Genomic DNA, 13,180 nt, shown 5'->3' with positions numbered 1-13,180 from the left:
ACAGCTCTAGTGCTCAATCTTCAGGGAACTTTTGCTGAGTACTGCAACTAGCTTGATAAAACTTGCTGAAAAAATATGTTTAAATTTTTTAATTGAACTTGGGAAATTTGCCCAATTAAATTAACATTTTGTTGCCAGAGTTGGGAAGCTCAAGGCGGTTCTACCCAAATCCACCACGAAATGCTCTCCCCAGTGCGATGGTAACAGCTGGAAAGAAGTGTGTAAAACGAACACACAGGCTAGCAAAATGGTTGGGCTGCATCCAGTTGTCCGTTAGGCGTCACTTCAGTTCAGGCGTGGCACACCTATTTGTGTTTCCTTGTCGGTACACTTGTAACGGTAGCACTGTTGCTGGCATTATCAGCAGAATCATAAGCGGGAAAACTGAAGGGGGGCAGGTCTATGTCAGTGTGTCGCTTCTTGATGGTGAACTGAGTGTGGCCCAGCAATTGCACCTGTCCAAGTAGCCATTTTTGCACTTTTTCCCCAGCTGTTTTTCCCCAGCTATCCCCAGGGTATGATATGGATACAGTAGAACCCCTTTGTAGTAAACTCTCTGGGACCATGATGAAATTTTACTAGATCAGGAGTTTTATTGTATCAGGTGTGCCATTGAATGTATGGGATTGTATCGGGACCGCAGTTGTCGTTTACTATAAGCAGAGTTTTACTACAAGAGGAGTTACTATAAAGAGGTTCTACTGTACACCTGCATACGCTTACTGCGTCTTGCAAGAAAACTTTTCAGCAGAGACCACAACCTACTACTAGATTATAACGACCATGTCATATGCACCCCTTCCCGGTGCCGCACTTGGAAGCTAGCGGTGCCGCTACTCATCGGTCCGGTTATTGCTTCCTCGATTTCTACAATACTTTGTACTTCAGCTTACCTTAGTATTGTTGTACAAGCGGTGGATCTCCCACAGAAGACGCCTCTCTCTAAAGTTCTCTATCATAATCATTTTTCACGTTTTCATCGGAGCTTTTGCTGTCATCTGCTACGGTAGACGTACGTCCACTTCTCCGCGTTCAAAATTCAAATTTCCATTGTCCAATCACGATGTAAATCTCGCGGGCCAATGTGTAGTGGATCGTGCGGACGGGCTCCTCATAGGGGTTGCCGATTATGACACGGTCGTTATAATCTAGCAGGTCGTGGTCTGGACTGACAGGTACAGCACTATAAATTATCGTCGTCACCTCTTCATTTTGTGTAGGCCCCGCAAGTATGGGACAGCAGCAACAGATGTCTCTCCAGAATGAGTGGCATGGCATGCCCCAGCAGCAAAAGCCGTACTTCGAAGATCGACGACGCAAGACACCGACTCATGCTCACCAGTCAGCCGGGCCACCGTCCTTCGGTCCAAGCGGACCTTGCACTCCTGACTTTGCCCATTCACCATCTGCTGTACAGGGGGGCCCCTACGGACCTACGCGTCCGGGCTCCTGTCCCAACCCCAACTTCAACAACGGCCCTTCCAACCGTCCAGCTTCCTGCACAGGTTTCAACTCTCCGGGCTCTTTCTCCAATCCCCCGACACCATCCAACTTCACCGGAGTACCCACCCCTGGAAGTGTGACAACCTGTCGAGCCAGCCCTGGTCCCGGCATGGTGTTCAGCCCCGGACCGAACCCCTGCTCGGGAGCAGCTCAGGGGGGAGCCTTTGGCGGTCACGGCACACCGTGTAGTGGGGGGTTTGCCGGGGCTGGAGCTGGCGGAACGTTTCAGCCGTCTGGAAGCCGACCCTCTCCGTGTTCCATCGGGTTTGGTGGAGGCCAGGGTGGCGCACAAGTTCCTACCTGTGGGAGCCCCGCTCTCCAGCCGTTCAGCCCGGTCAGGCCAGGGACGAGTCCGACGGGACAAGGGTTTGCATCAGGCCCGAGTCCAACGCACTACGGCAGCTCGAGCCCGGGAGCACCACGGCCACAGGCTCCTCCCAGTCCGGCAGGTGCCAGCCCTCGTATCGGACCCCCGCCACCTTACGCGGGTGGGGCCTCCCAACCCCGAGCGGGCAGCTTAGCGAGCCCACACCCACCAGCATCACCACTACCTTCTCCAGCAGCGGACCCCTCTCGTCAGTTTCCCCCGCGGTTGACGAATCCAAGTCCGGGGAGCATGCAGACGACGCCACTCAGTTCTCCGAAGCCTCCCGGTAGACCAGGGAGCGCGGGAGGTCGTGCTCCAGCTACACCGACGACACCGATGAGCACAGCTGTTCCAAGCCCTTCATCGGGAGGAAAGAAAAGGGCAGCGACGCCGTTGCAGGAAAATCAAGGAATGATGCAAGATTTTGCGGGAAATGGAACTAACCCAGGCTCAGGAGGTGAGTGCAACAGTGTTCATTACTTTTCCTCTAAGAGAACCTACATTGGCTTCAGTACATTAAAATATGACTAACTTTCACAGTGCACAGGAAATGCTGCATGTGATAGAGATGTGCATGAAGACTAAGAGGAGGTGGCATTAACTTAGAAATTGGTGGACAAAATACAAGAGAGAAACTGATGTTCTGAGGCTGGAACACATAGAAGGGACAGATACAAACCCTACGGTAATCCAGAAGATGTGGGTTCGATCCCTACAGCTGGCTAACCTTTTCAGTGACTTTCATCTTTCATCGTTGACAAAATACGTTTGAGCATAACGTCATACTGCCGTGCCTCATGCATCCCGCAGTCCAGTGCCGTCAGGTGTGCTCGCGGGTAGAGACGCATATCAAAGCGTCAGAGTCATTGCACAGTGCTGGCTACGTCACATATGTTTGTGGAGTCTCGAGTTGGAGCTGCCGCTTTGTTCCGTGTCTGTGAAATGGTTTTCACGCTTAACTGTGTGACCCGCTGATATTCGATTCATCCGGTATCGTACGAATGTGCGTGTGCTTGAGTGTTAGTGCACACGAAACTGTTTTCTCCCTGCAGGAGTATTTTACAAGTACAGAATCTGTAACAAAAGTATAGAATCCGTTTGAATTGACAGGAAGTACGAAATATCTGAGTTTCGACTATTGCGAGCCTATTGTATGTGGTTTATTGTTAAATAAAGCAAAACTGACAGAATGATAACGTGTGAGGCATAGGACGAATAGCAAATAAGATGTACGAGAAACATACAGCTACGGGATCATTAACGAGACATGTTGAACATTTTCCTTGCATATACTTAGAGCCTAAAGTTTTTGGGAAATAATTTTTTAATTTCGGCAGGTAAAAATTGGGTGAATTAACATGTGCACTAAATTCGTCCAAATTTGGGTTGAAAAAACTTCCTGTATGCAAAATTCGGGGCAAAATCGGGCTCAGTTACTCAAACTAACTGTAGTGGTTTGGTACAGACAGTGATGAAGCTGCATTTGCTGCCAAATAAGTAAGTTAGTGCATCCCTACAAACACCCCAGTAAGGGCAATTTGCCGGATAAAAATCGGAGTTTCACCGTAAAGAGGCAACCTTCAATTCGGGGAAGAATCGTGTAAAACCCTACAATTTCAGGCTCTACATATATTTCATGCATGTTTCTAATGTAACATCATCTCTTGCTCTCAGACCCGTCATCGGCATTCGGTCGGAGCGTAAGCACCCCCGGTGGGCACCATCCACGGGCTACACCCCCCGGTGGCATGTCCAAGGAACCGAACCTCATGCCAGTACCGTCACCCCAGCAGATCCAGTACCTCAGTTCTTTGGAAGGTCAGGAGCTCACTATCCAGAAGCAGCCCAACACGGGCCTGCACGCGCAGGAGGGCCAGCAGCCACAGTCAACAGCAGGAGGGAACGCTCACTCGGGCAACATGTGCACGCAGCAGCAGCAGCAGCAGCAGCCGGGAGCGCAACCTCAGCAGCACCTCCTTCCGGGCATGCCACACGCGGAGTATGTTACTGTGCTACTTATATGCTCATTCCTAGTGTCCATTTCATTTCTAACATTTGTGTAGGTCATGCCGCTACCTGAGTGTTCCCACGAGCATGTAAGCTTTGGCATTCAGCCTTGCCCTGTGAGGAGATCACACGATTAATCTTGCCGCACCTCTTTGTGTAGTACAGTCGCCGACCGATAACTCGGTGGACTTCCCAATTTTTCTGACAAAACTGTTCGCACTGTCAAACGCCCCCCAAAACCAACGATTTCCGCGTCCAACAATTTGATTGATTGATTTTCTTTTTCTTGTCTTACCATATTCTTACGTGATACTGTGATAGGACCGCTAGGCAACCCCGTATAATAAATAATAATGTAATTTGGACCCTTCTTTGGAAGACCTGCTCGATTATTCGTACTCATGCCGCTTCAAACCTGCATTTTGGAGGCTTACCGTCTCCCGAGGGCCACAATGTGCTCCCGCACCGCGACATTTCGTAGTTACGAAACGACGTCCATTCCCGACATGAAGCGCATGTGTGCAGGAAGGCGGAGCTTATTTGCGCGTGACCCAATCAAAACTGAATGCTCCGCTGCAGACGCATTGCAAAGAACTGATCCTTCAATACATGTCTTAGACTACGAGTCTAAGACATAGTCTAAGACACTAGCATTAGCATCAATGCCATCTTCGGCACCAACCACATAAAAAAAAAAGGTAAAAACGAGGACGACGGCGAGGATGTTGTTGATGCACCCCCGTCCACGGCGGCAGTCCTTGCTGTGCTTACTGCACTCGCTTAAGAAATGTATAGACATCTTTAAAAAGTCACTTTGAGTGTTCTGAGTGAAGACTTTTGGAATAAAGAGGGTCTATGCCATTCACTAAAAATTCTGGCTGCCTTTGACCCTCCGGTGAAGATGAACATGACTGATATATAACAACCTGGCTTGTAGTGGCTGTTATTCCTTAGGAAGACTAAGTTTGACAACGTGTTGTTCATAACACATACAGTTCGCAAGTAATTCAACAAGTAATTCATGAAAAAGCCGACGAGTGCCAGCACCAGGGGATGAACACGGACATAACCTGGACGTAACAGTTATCCGCCATTGTTCTCTGTATCTCCGATACAAGATGAGTGTTAGCAGCAGTGAATGAAAGCAAAGCGTACCTAGCACTGTCAAAGTTGCAAACAATATCCAGTAATACCCTTCATATGCATCATTTTTGGGCGTTTCGTACATGTTACATAGGATATTGCAGAGGGTCCCCATTCATCATCTCAAAATGAAGTTGTTGTCTTCCGATTTCCAATCAGATATGCTACCGCTACTCCCCGACAGCACCACTTTCCTATATGTAGGAGAGAATGGGAGTACAGTCGCCATCCGATTTTTCGGACTCGGCGGGGATCGCGCAAAAGTCCAAATAATTGAGCAGTCCGAAAAAACAAATTTCGCTTCAAAATAAACTTTATTAAGCACTAGTAGGCTGGAAAAATTTGTCGATGCTTTCTTAACGCGCTTCCAGCTCCGCCTGATAACATCAGCTTCTATTTCCCGAAGCGACATTTCGTCACTGTACGCTGACAGAGGCACTGCCCTCATCAAGTCCGCAAGTCGGCTTCACCTAACGCACGCATGCTTTAAGTGAAGCGCGCTTTACGGCGCTCTCTCGCGACTCGCGGGGGGACAGCACGTGCCGGGCCTTTTGAATGAAGGCGCAAAAGTGTTATGACAGACCTCTTTTACTCGGAGGAACGGAGGAGGAACGATCATTGGCTATTTTTTTGCCGCAATATTTTAGTTGGTTCATTTCTTTTGATACCAATTTCGGATGATACCAATATTTTTCGTCACCCCAAGAGAAAAATTCGCCGGTTGGGCAAACAGAGTCCGAAATATCGAGCAATGGGGCTGCACGGCGTCCAAAATCTTGGACGTTCTTATACATCAACTCTATGGGGCCCGCGGCCGTTCCGCGGACGAGTCCGAATAATCGACCCCCTCCGAAAAATCAGTCGCCGTCTGTAGCGTGATTGGTTGGTTGTCCGTTCCCCTTGTACTTTGAGTCACTCTAATCTAGGGAAACGTCGTGCTGTTGTGGTGTAGCGATAGCATATCTGACTGGAAATCGGAAGACCCAGTTTCGATTCCTGGCGTCAGCATCTTTTTTTTGAGTTACCTGAATTTGTCATACCATATTGTAAGAGCTATGCACACTGAACTAACAAGCCAGCTTCTGGCTGTTTGTGCATCCTTGGGTAGGAATGAAAAAAAAAAAAAATGCACGTAATCAATATGGACAAATTTGTTGAAGGAACTGTAAAGTGGAACAATTTTTTGGGCCTGTTGGTTTGGACTCATAATAAAAGCGCTAAAAAAAACAAAGAAAGGGACATGATAGAGAACGTACAGACATAGCGCACTTTCAACAAAGTTTTACTCGACAAAGGGTTATGCAAGCTTTAAAAACGGTCAAGCCGCTCTCTTTCTGTAACTGTAAAGTGAACTGTAAAATGAATGGTAAACCCATACAAAAAGTATGTTTTTCTAAAAGCTTGTATCTTGGATGCCGCACACACAAAACATGTTCATGGAGTATCTTTTCAGCAGTCAAATTTTAAAGATTGCAGCCCCAAGCAAAATTTGCCGACTCTAATGCGACAACCCTGAGGCGATGCCCGTGCCATCTATTGAGAACTCAAGCAACTACATTAGCCAGTGGAACAACCTGCGGCAGGCAGGGGTTGTCGAATCGTCGCAGATGCACGGTTGGTGCATCCTGCAACACTACAACGTAAACCAGACGTTTGTAGAAATTAGCTGGGTGCGAGGTACTGCTACTTCCTCAGAGCAGGCGATGCGGAGAGAGCCCAACAGATGGCGCAACAGGTGTGTTGGAGACCGCTCCAGACACATGACGTTCGTACAGGTTGCAACTGCTTATACCATGATTTGAACAGAACTAATCGGGAGCTGTTGCCACTTTTTTCAAAGCGTGATTAATAGTAATTAGTAATCTGTCACAAATGCGTTACATAGTACTTCAATGTCACGTGGTACCTGTCTACCAATCGGGGGTGGCCTCCACTAGATTAGTGTGGCGGACGTCTGTTGGTGCCGCGATCATAGAAATATCGATCGATCTTTGAAATTCACCAATGTGAAAAATATGAAGAATTGAGACGTAATGGCTCGCGTGTGTCATCACAAAGCCAAGTTCTACCTAGTAGTACATAAAATAGGGTGGTTCCATTTCGCATTACAGTTCCTGTAAGATATACAAAGAGGAACACGTGCAAGTATAAAATTCCAACTTGAAACCTTTTCCAGAATACCGCCTCTGGACATGGGCCCCACCATGACCTCCGAGAACTCTCAAGGTTCCTTCCACTCATCCTGTTCCTCTGGAGGAGACATGAGCAACCCCAGGTTCCCTCCTACAGCAGCTGAAATGAACCCTGCCACCTTTGATGGCCAGCAGAGGTACTCTCAGCACGAGCCTCACTATCGCCCCTCTGCGGGCTACGTCGACCAACACCAGGCCCGCTTTGGAATGACCCATCCTCAGGGCGGTACGTTTCCCGACGGCGTACCCCACCAGCGTTACCATGTCCCTCCTCAGCAGGGAGGTTTTCCCATGAACCCACGTGACTTTGGGAGCCCTGCTGGACCCGACGCATCGCTAATGAGTAGGCCTCAGTCTTTCCGAGGACTAGGGCCCGACGGTACGCCATCGTCGCACATTCAAAACCTGCAAAAGATGGCGCCCCCGTACGACCCTTCTAAAGGGGAAGGAGGTCACCCACCAGAGCTCGTGCAAGACCCACTAGATGGAACAGGGGGCAGTCCGGACGGAGGCATGCCCCCCACGACCGAGTTTGTCCCCATGATGCCCCATCACGGAGGCGTTCGACCTCCTTACGCCCAGCCAAACATGGGGAACACAACCGCGCGGAGCAACGCCGGTGGTGGTCGAGGTGCGAGGGGGCGAGCCTCGGCTGCATTTGCGGGCATGCAGGTGAAGCCGAATGCGCCCAATACGATTCAGTATCTTCCTGCCCGGCCGCAGGGGCCACAGCGCGCACAGGGGTTGGAATTCCTTCAGCGGTTTGCGCCGCCGCTGACGAATTTGGACGCTAAGGTGCCCACTCAAAACTTGCAATACTTCCCGCCGTCGGGACCGCCGAGGTCACCGATGATGATGAGGAGCGGAGGGGCGTATGTCACTCCAAACGGCACCCACGTGTCTGGCGCACCTCCCATGCAGATGATGGGGGCTGGGGTACCCTTTCAAGGGAAGCAGGGAATGGCGGGACCGCACGGTGAAGTGGCGCAACCTTTACCCCCCACGGTGGGGCAGACTTTTGGTTACAAACAGCAGCCGTTCTATGGCCCCACGACGGCGGACCCGAACTATGCGGTGCAGTTTCACAACTTTCAGCAGCAGCTGTATGCCACCAATACTCGCGGCCAGGGGGCATCGGCGTCTCAGGCAGGTGCTGGATTCTTCGGACCAAAGTGAACCACATGTTGGTGTTGTGTGTGCACTCTCTCTCCGCGGTGACCGACCGGTGCCGAATGCTCCTCAGTCTTTCTCCACTCGACACCGTCTTCGGAGGTGACATTTCAAGGTGCTCTCAGGGGTGTCACAGGGGTGTCACAGGGGCATGCATGAAGTGAACAGGAGTGTCTCAGAAAAGCCGGAGTTTCATCTACGCTTTGTTTTGTTTGCTCAAGAGGTTACAATGTAGCAATCTTCCGCGGCGGACGGACGCGTCGCTTGCGGACACCGCGATCCACGTGCCCGCGGCGAAAATGTGGAAGGGACTCACTTTCACTGGTGAACACATGTTCTCATTCTTCATCCCCCCCCCCCCCTCCTCCCAGAAAAGGAAAAAAAACTCACGCACACTCAAGTTTTTTCGTGCGCTGTAGCACTCATGCTGTGCTGACTGACATAATGTGATGAAAAGAAAAGCTGTCCGTGCCATTTTGTAATGTTTTTCTCGGAGGGTATTCTTTTTTGTTGAGTTGAACAGTTTCTTTTGGAAAGCTCGTTTACGTGAATCGGTGTGGAAACGTTTTTATGGTGTCTCTTTGCTGCCCTTGGTCGTTTTACTTTTACGACTTTGACTACCCGTGGTGTTGTGAAGCGCTGACAGTATTTTCGGTCGAGATTGTGTCTCCCTCTCTGCGGAGAAAAACAAAAGAACTCAGCCTCTTAACGACTCGTTATATTTCTTTGCACTCGATGTTTGACGGACCATTAAAATCTTACAAGCTTAGCCAGTTATGTAACATTGACATGGCAGGGTTGTAGTGAACCCCTGAACCACGATCTCAAATTTGATTCTTTGTCACGTGACAATGAGCTCTATCTTTCTGTGTGGTGGTCTTTTCTCCTTCTTTTTTTTTTATTTAACTCTTTCGGCCCGTTTCACACGCATTCCACCCATGAAGGCTCTGCCACGAACTGTTGCAAAGATAATCACATTAACGCATGAGGTTTAATTTTTGTTGTTAGGCAAGGAGAGTCACTTCTTTTGTTAGGAGCGGTTACAGTGTATCTTGTGGTACAAGGTTAGGCACACAACGATATCAGAGCTGATGCAGTTCAGCTCAGAGGATCATCGCAGAAATTATTTAAGAAGGGCATGTTGAAAAGAAACAGGATCCAAACCGTAACGTGGCTTTGGTCATACAAGGTGCACTTTTTAGTTTGTTGAGCATTCTGCCGTTTAAAGTAATGACAGATTTTTCTGGAATTATTTGATAACAACTTTGATCGAATTACCTGCATCTTCTGTTGCAAACATGTCTGTTGGTTGCTTAGTTGAGATCACATTTTTACCTCCTCCTTTTCTTGTAACACAATTCACGTACAATAGACGACCATTTTTGTTACTTCTAGAAACAGCGTAATTGGTCAGAATATCCGGCTAATGAGAAAGTAATTCCTCTTTCTCCAACAATGTAAGATGCAACTTTGCAAGAATGTTATAGAAAGCATCATGGCAAAGCAATACGAGTTTACATTGCTACCACATGTAATGATGTGCACGCTCACGTGGGCAAGGGCTTATGGATGGAGACTGTTTCTCGAAGGACATGTCACTGTCAGAAGCTACTATATACATACAAAGTCCGGTGCATATGCCTATGAGCACAAGCTCTGCCTCGTTTATTAGTTTTCTAAAAAAAATTGCATCATCAACATGGCAACATCAGAGTCCACACTGAACGAGATAGTCAGGACACTAGAGATATGATGCTAAAGAGTAGTAGTTGCTGCTGCCATAGTCATGGTCACCACTATGCCATACTTGTGTTCCCAACGAGCAGTGTTAAAAATCGAGCTGCTCTAAGAGCATTGTGAAGTGTAAGACGCAATAGTAAATTGGTCCTGTAGAATGTTCAGACGTATCAGTCTGTCCAGCCTGGAAAACAGAGCGGGCCGTAAATTAGTTACTTTTATGTCCACGGTTGCGTTCCTCTTGCCTGTTCGTTACTCTGACACCCCGATACGGTACAATGCAGTCAGTCACGGCTAGCATGCAAAGAATGACTGAAACGCAGCCAATGGGAACGAAATTCGACCTGGTTCTGGCAAAACCTCCGCCTAAACTGGTGATCCTTCCAGTTCAGTGCTCTGGCTTAGACATTGTGTAACATTAGTCAAAAACGTACTTAGGAAGCTTCGGAGAAAACTGCCAGCTTGCATCTCATTTTCTTCACAGATTGATGGGGGGATATATGAGAACTGCACCTATTGACCAACTGAAGGTCCTTGGAAGTCTATGCGTGTGAAACGGGCCTTAGGCTACAAGCGCACCAATCAGTGTGAGCACCACTGCATTCTGAACAGTCTCGACCGAAAGGGTTTTTTTATTATCATTTGGGACATCACTGTCAACAACTCATTTTACGCGTTTCTAATTTATTGATTGTGCCGCATTTCATCCTCATGTCTGCTACAAGTGAATTTCCTTCTAAAGGATGCTTGTCGGCACTAAAATAGTGCTCGGGGTCGACATCAGAGCTGCCGTATAACAAATCTTTTAACGGCTTTATTTTGTTTTCTTCCTTTCAGCAAGGTCTGAACCCGTCCATCTTTTTGAAAAAAAAGTAACGTTATGTGTCGAATGCGTATTTTTAACGTTCTAACTCGATTAAGCATTTTTTTATTTGTACGAATTGAAAGCTAATGGCAGCTGTTTAAAAAAAAAATACTGCATATAATTGTACATTTTTTCTGAGTGATCAAATGTTGTTCAGTGTGCCATTTTTCGAAACATTGTTTTTGGAAGTAAATTTGTGCAGACACAAGACAGGGCTCCGTTGCACGCGTGACCGTCGTAGGAAAGTCTTTCGAGGTCTCTACCCCAGAGGTCACTCTTGCAACTCTGGTTCCTACAAAATACAGTGGATTGGCTTGGATTTTTTTCTTTTTTAACTTCAAAATTGCTACTCTTTATTGCATCCTACTGCATACAACCAGTGCGAAACACTGCATAGCTCCTGTGGAGCATGGAACTGCTACTAACGCAAGCAATAGAAACCACGAAGCACTTCTCTAAAAATATTGGTACACATAACACACAAGCTACGGGGAACATGCTTTTCCATCTTTAAATGCCCAGAGCAGCTGTCTTCCAACAGAATAGTGAGCGTACCAACTGTTCATTTTTCAAATGAGCGCTTCTTCCTCGTTTTGTATGGCCGCCGGAGCACGTTTAACACCCTGTCCGACGTTGGAGCATTCCTTTCCTCTACAGCTTTTTGAGTCGCGTTTAGAAATTTATTGGCACGCATAAAACTCCTCAGAGGACCTCCTGGTGACAAACCAAGATAGAACTTTTATCAAATGCTGAGCTCGGGAGGACACGAAGGATCGCTGATTCTGTGCACGAGTATGCAATGAGGTGGCAATAGAGTGGAGCCTGCGAGGCTTCCTACGATCGTCGCTTGCTCAACGGAGGCCGCACACACCTTGGTGCTTGCAAACTCACCGATGCAACTTAACTGCTCAAAGGGGGGACAGTGTTCTCGCACGGCCTCGTACACTGCAATACGCGCAAGTCGCAATATCGGACCTCCAATCTCTTTCCGCATCAAAGGAAAACTTTAAAACAGGGTAGCTTCACTGTAGCGAACGTTAGCTGCAAGAACATTGCAGGAATAAAGCACTGTCGGTGGCTGTGCCATGTGGCGTGTTTATGTGCGCGGGGCTGCTGGGTCTCCTGAACGATTGTTATAGTATAGAAACACCTGGTGAGGGTACCCTCGATTTCCTTCCAGGAGACTCAGTTCCCTCTCTCTTTTTTTTTCTTTTTTTTCGTGCTTGCAGTACCGCTAAAAATGCTGTGTGCCAAATCATTGTTTTGTAGCGGAGACACGTACTAAGATAGGTACGGGTCCGGTCCTAGATGCAGGTGCAGCAGTCTTTTTTTTTTTCTTTTTAGTACGTATTTCTCTTTTATTTCCGTACTACGCTATTTAAATAAGCTAAGTGTTGTAGAGCAGTTAACAATAGCTCACGTGCATCTGTATTCGGAAGGAACCTCGCCATTCAAAGCAATAAGCTCTGTAGAGACCGGGAAATCGCATCTCCTATTTTTAAGGTCGTCCACTACTACTCTGAGGGACAATGAGAGAGAGACATCGGTGAAAAAAAAAAAAAAAAAAGAGTTACTATCCTCATGTTTACACTTTTCTAATTCCTATTTTCTTTTAATTGATTTTAAAGCTCTGTACAAAATGTAAGCAAATGGTGTCATGTACAGATGTCGTCGTCTCGCTGTTTGTGTCATGTAACTGACCGCATTTTGGTTTGCACACGGTGTGTGATCACAATGTTTGGTCGAAGTTTCTTGTTGCCGGAGGCAGTCTAGAATTGAAGCGTGACTCAACGTGGCTATTTTATTTCTCTCATTTGAGTGATATTTTACTGTGAGCAATTTGAAGCAAATGTGTATAGGTGTGTGTCTGCGTGTGTCTGGGATGAACATGTGGAATAAAGGTTTCTTCCTTAAAATCTTGGCTCCATTTACTGTTGGGGGGGTTACAGTCGGTGATTTATCCAGAATGCCTCTGCACCCCCGAAATGTTTGGCGACACCACCCCTAACTTTTTTGACTGTGCACCCCCACAGGTGGGCCAGTGTTAATTCAGTTCTAGATACATGTCAGCAATGGTACACAAAGATATTACAAAGGAACTAATAATGACCCCCCCCCATGTTTACGATTCTTTATAAACCACTGGTTACAGCCTTTGTGTTGCATGTTTTTGTCAGGGAACACAGGCACGACACG

The 13,180-nt window shown here is 47.5% G+C and overlaps 1 protein-coding gene across 1 annotated transcript in view; it reads left to right on the top strand.

Annotated features, from left to right (window-relative positions):
* Positions 1 to 8,747, top strand: part of LOC135391102 (trithorax group protein osa-like) — a 48,804-nt gene extending 40,057 nt beyond the window's left edge. Inside the window, exons 13-15 of the mRNA XM_064621199.1 lie at positions 1,221 to 2,327; positions 3,545 to 3,869; positions 7,197 to 8,747. Of these exons, the coding sequence (XP_064477269.1) occupies positions 1,221 to 2,327; positions 3,545 to 3,869; positions 7,197 to 8,388 (2,624 nt within the window). The 3' untranslated portion in view covers positions 8,389 to 8,747. The remainder of the gene's footprint in view (positions 1 to 1,220; positions 2,328 to 3,544; positions 3,870 to 7,196) is intronic.
* The last annotated feature ends 4,433 nt before the right edge of the window (positions 8,748 to 13,180 follow it).

Source organism: Ornithodoros turicata, chromosome 4 (assembly GCF_037126465.1).
Source record: "Ornithodoros turicata isolate Travis chromosome 4, ASM3712646v1, whole genome shotgun sequence".
Lineage (NCBI taxonomy): Eukaryota > Metazoa > Arthropoda > Arachnida > Ixodida > Argasidae > Ornithodoros > Ornithodoros turicata.
The sequence above is the reverse complement of the archived record's forward strand: the minus strand, read 5'-3'. Positions and strand labels throughout refer to the sequence as shown.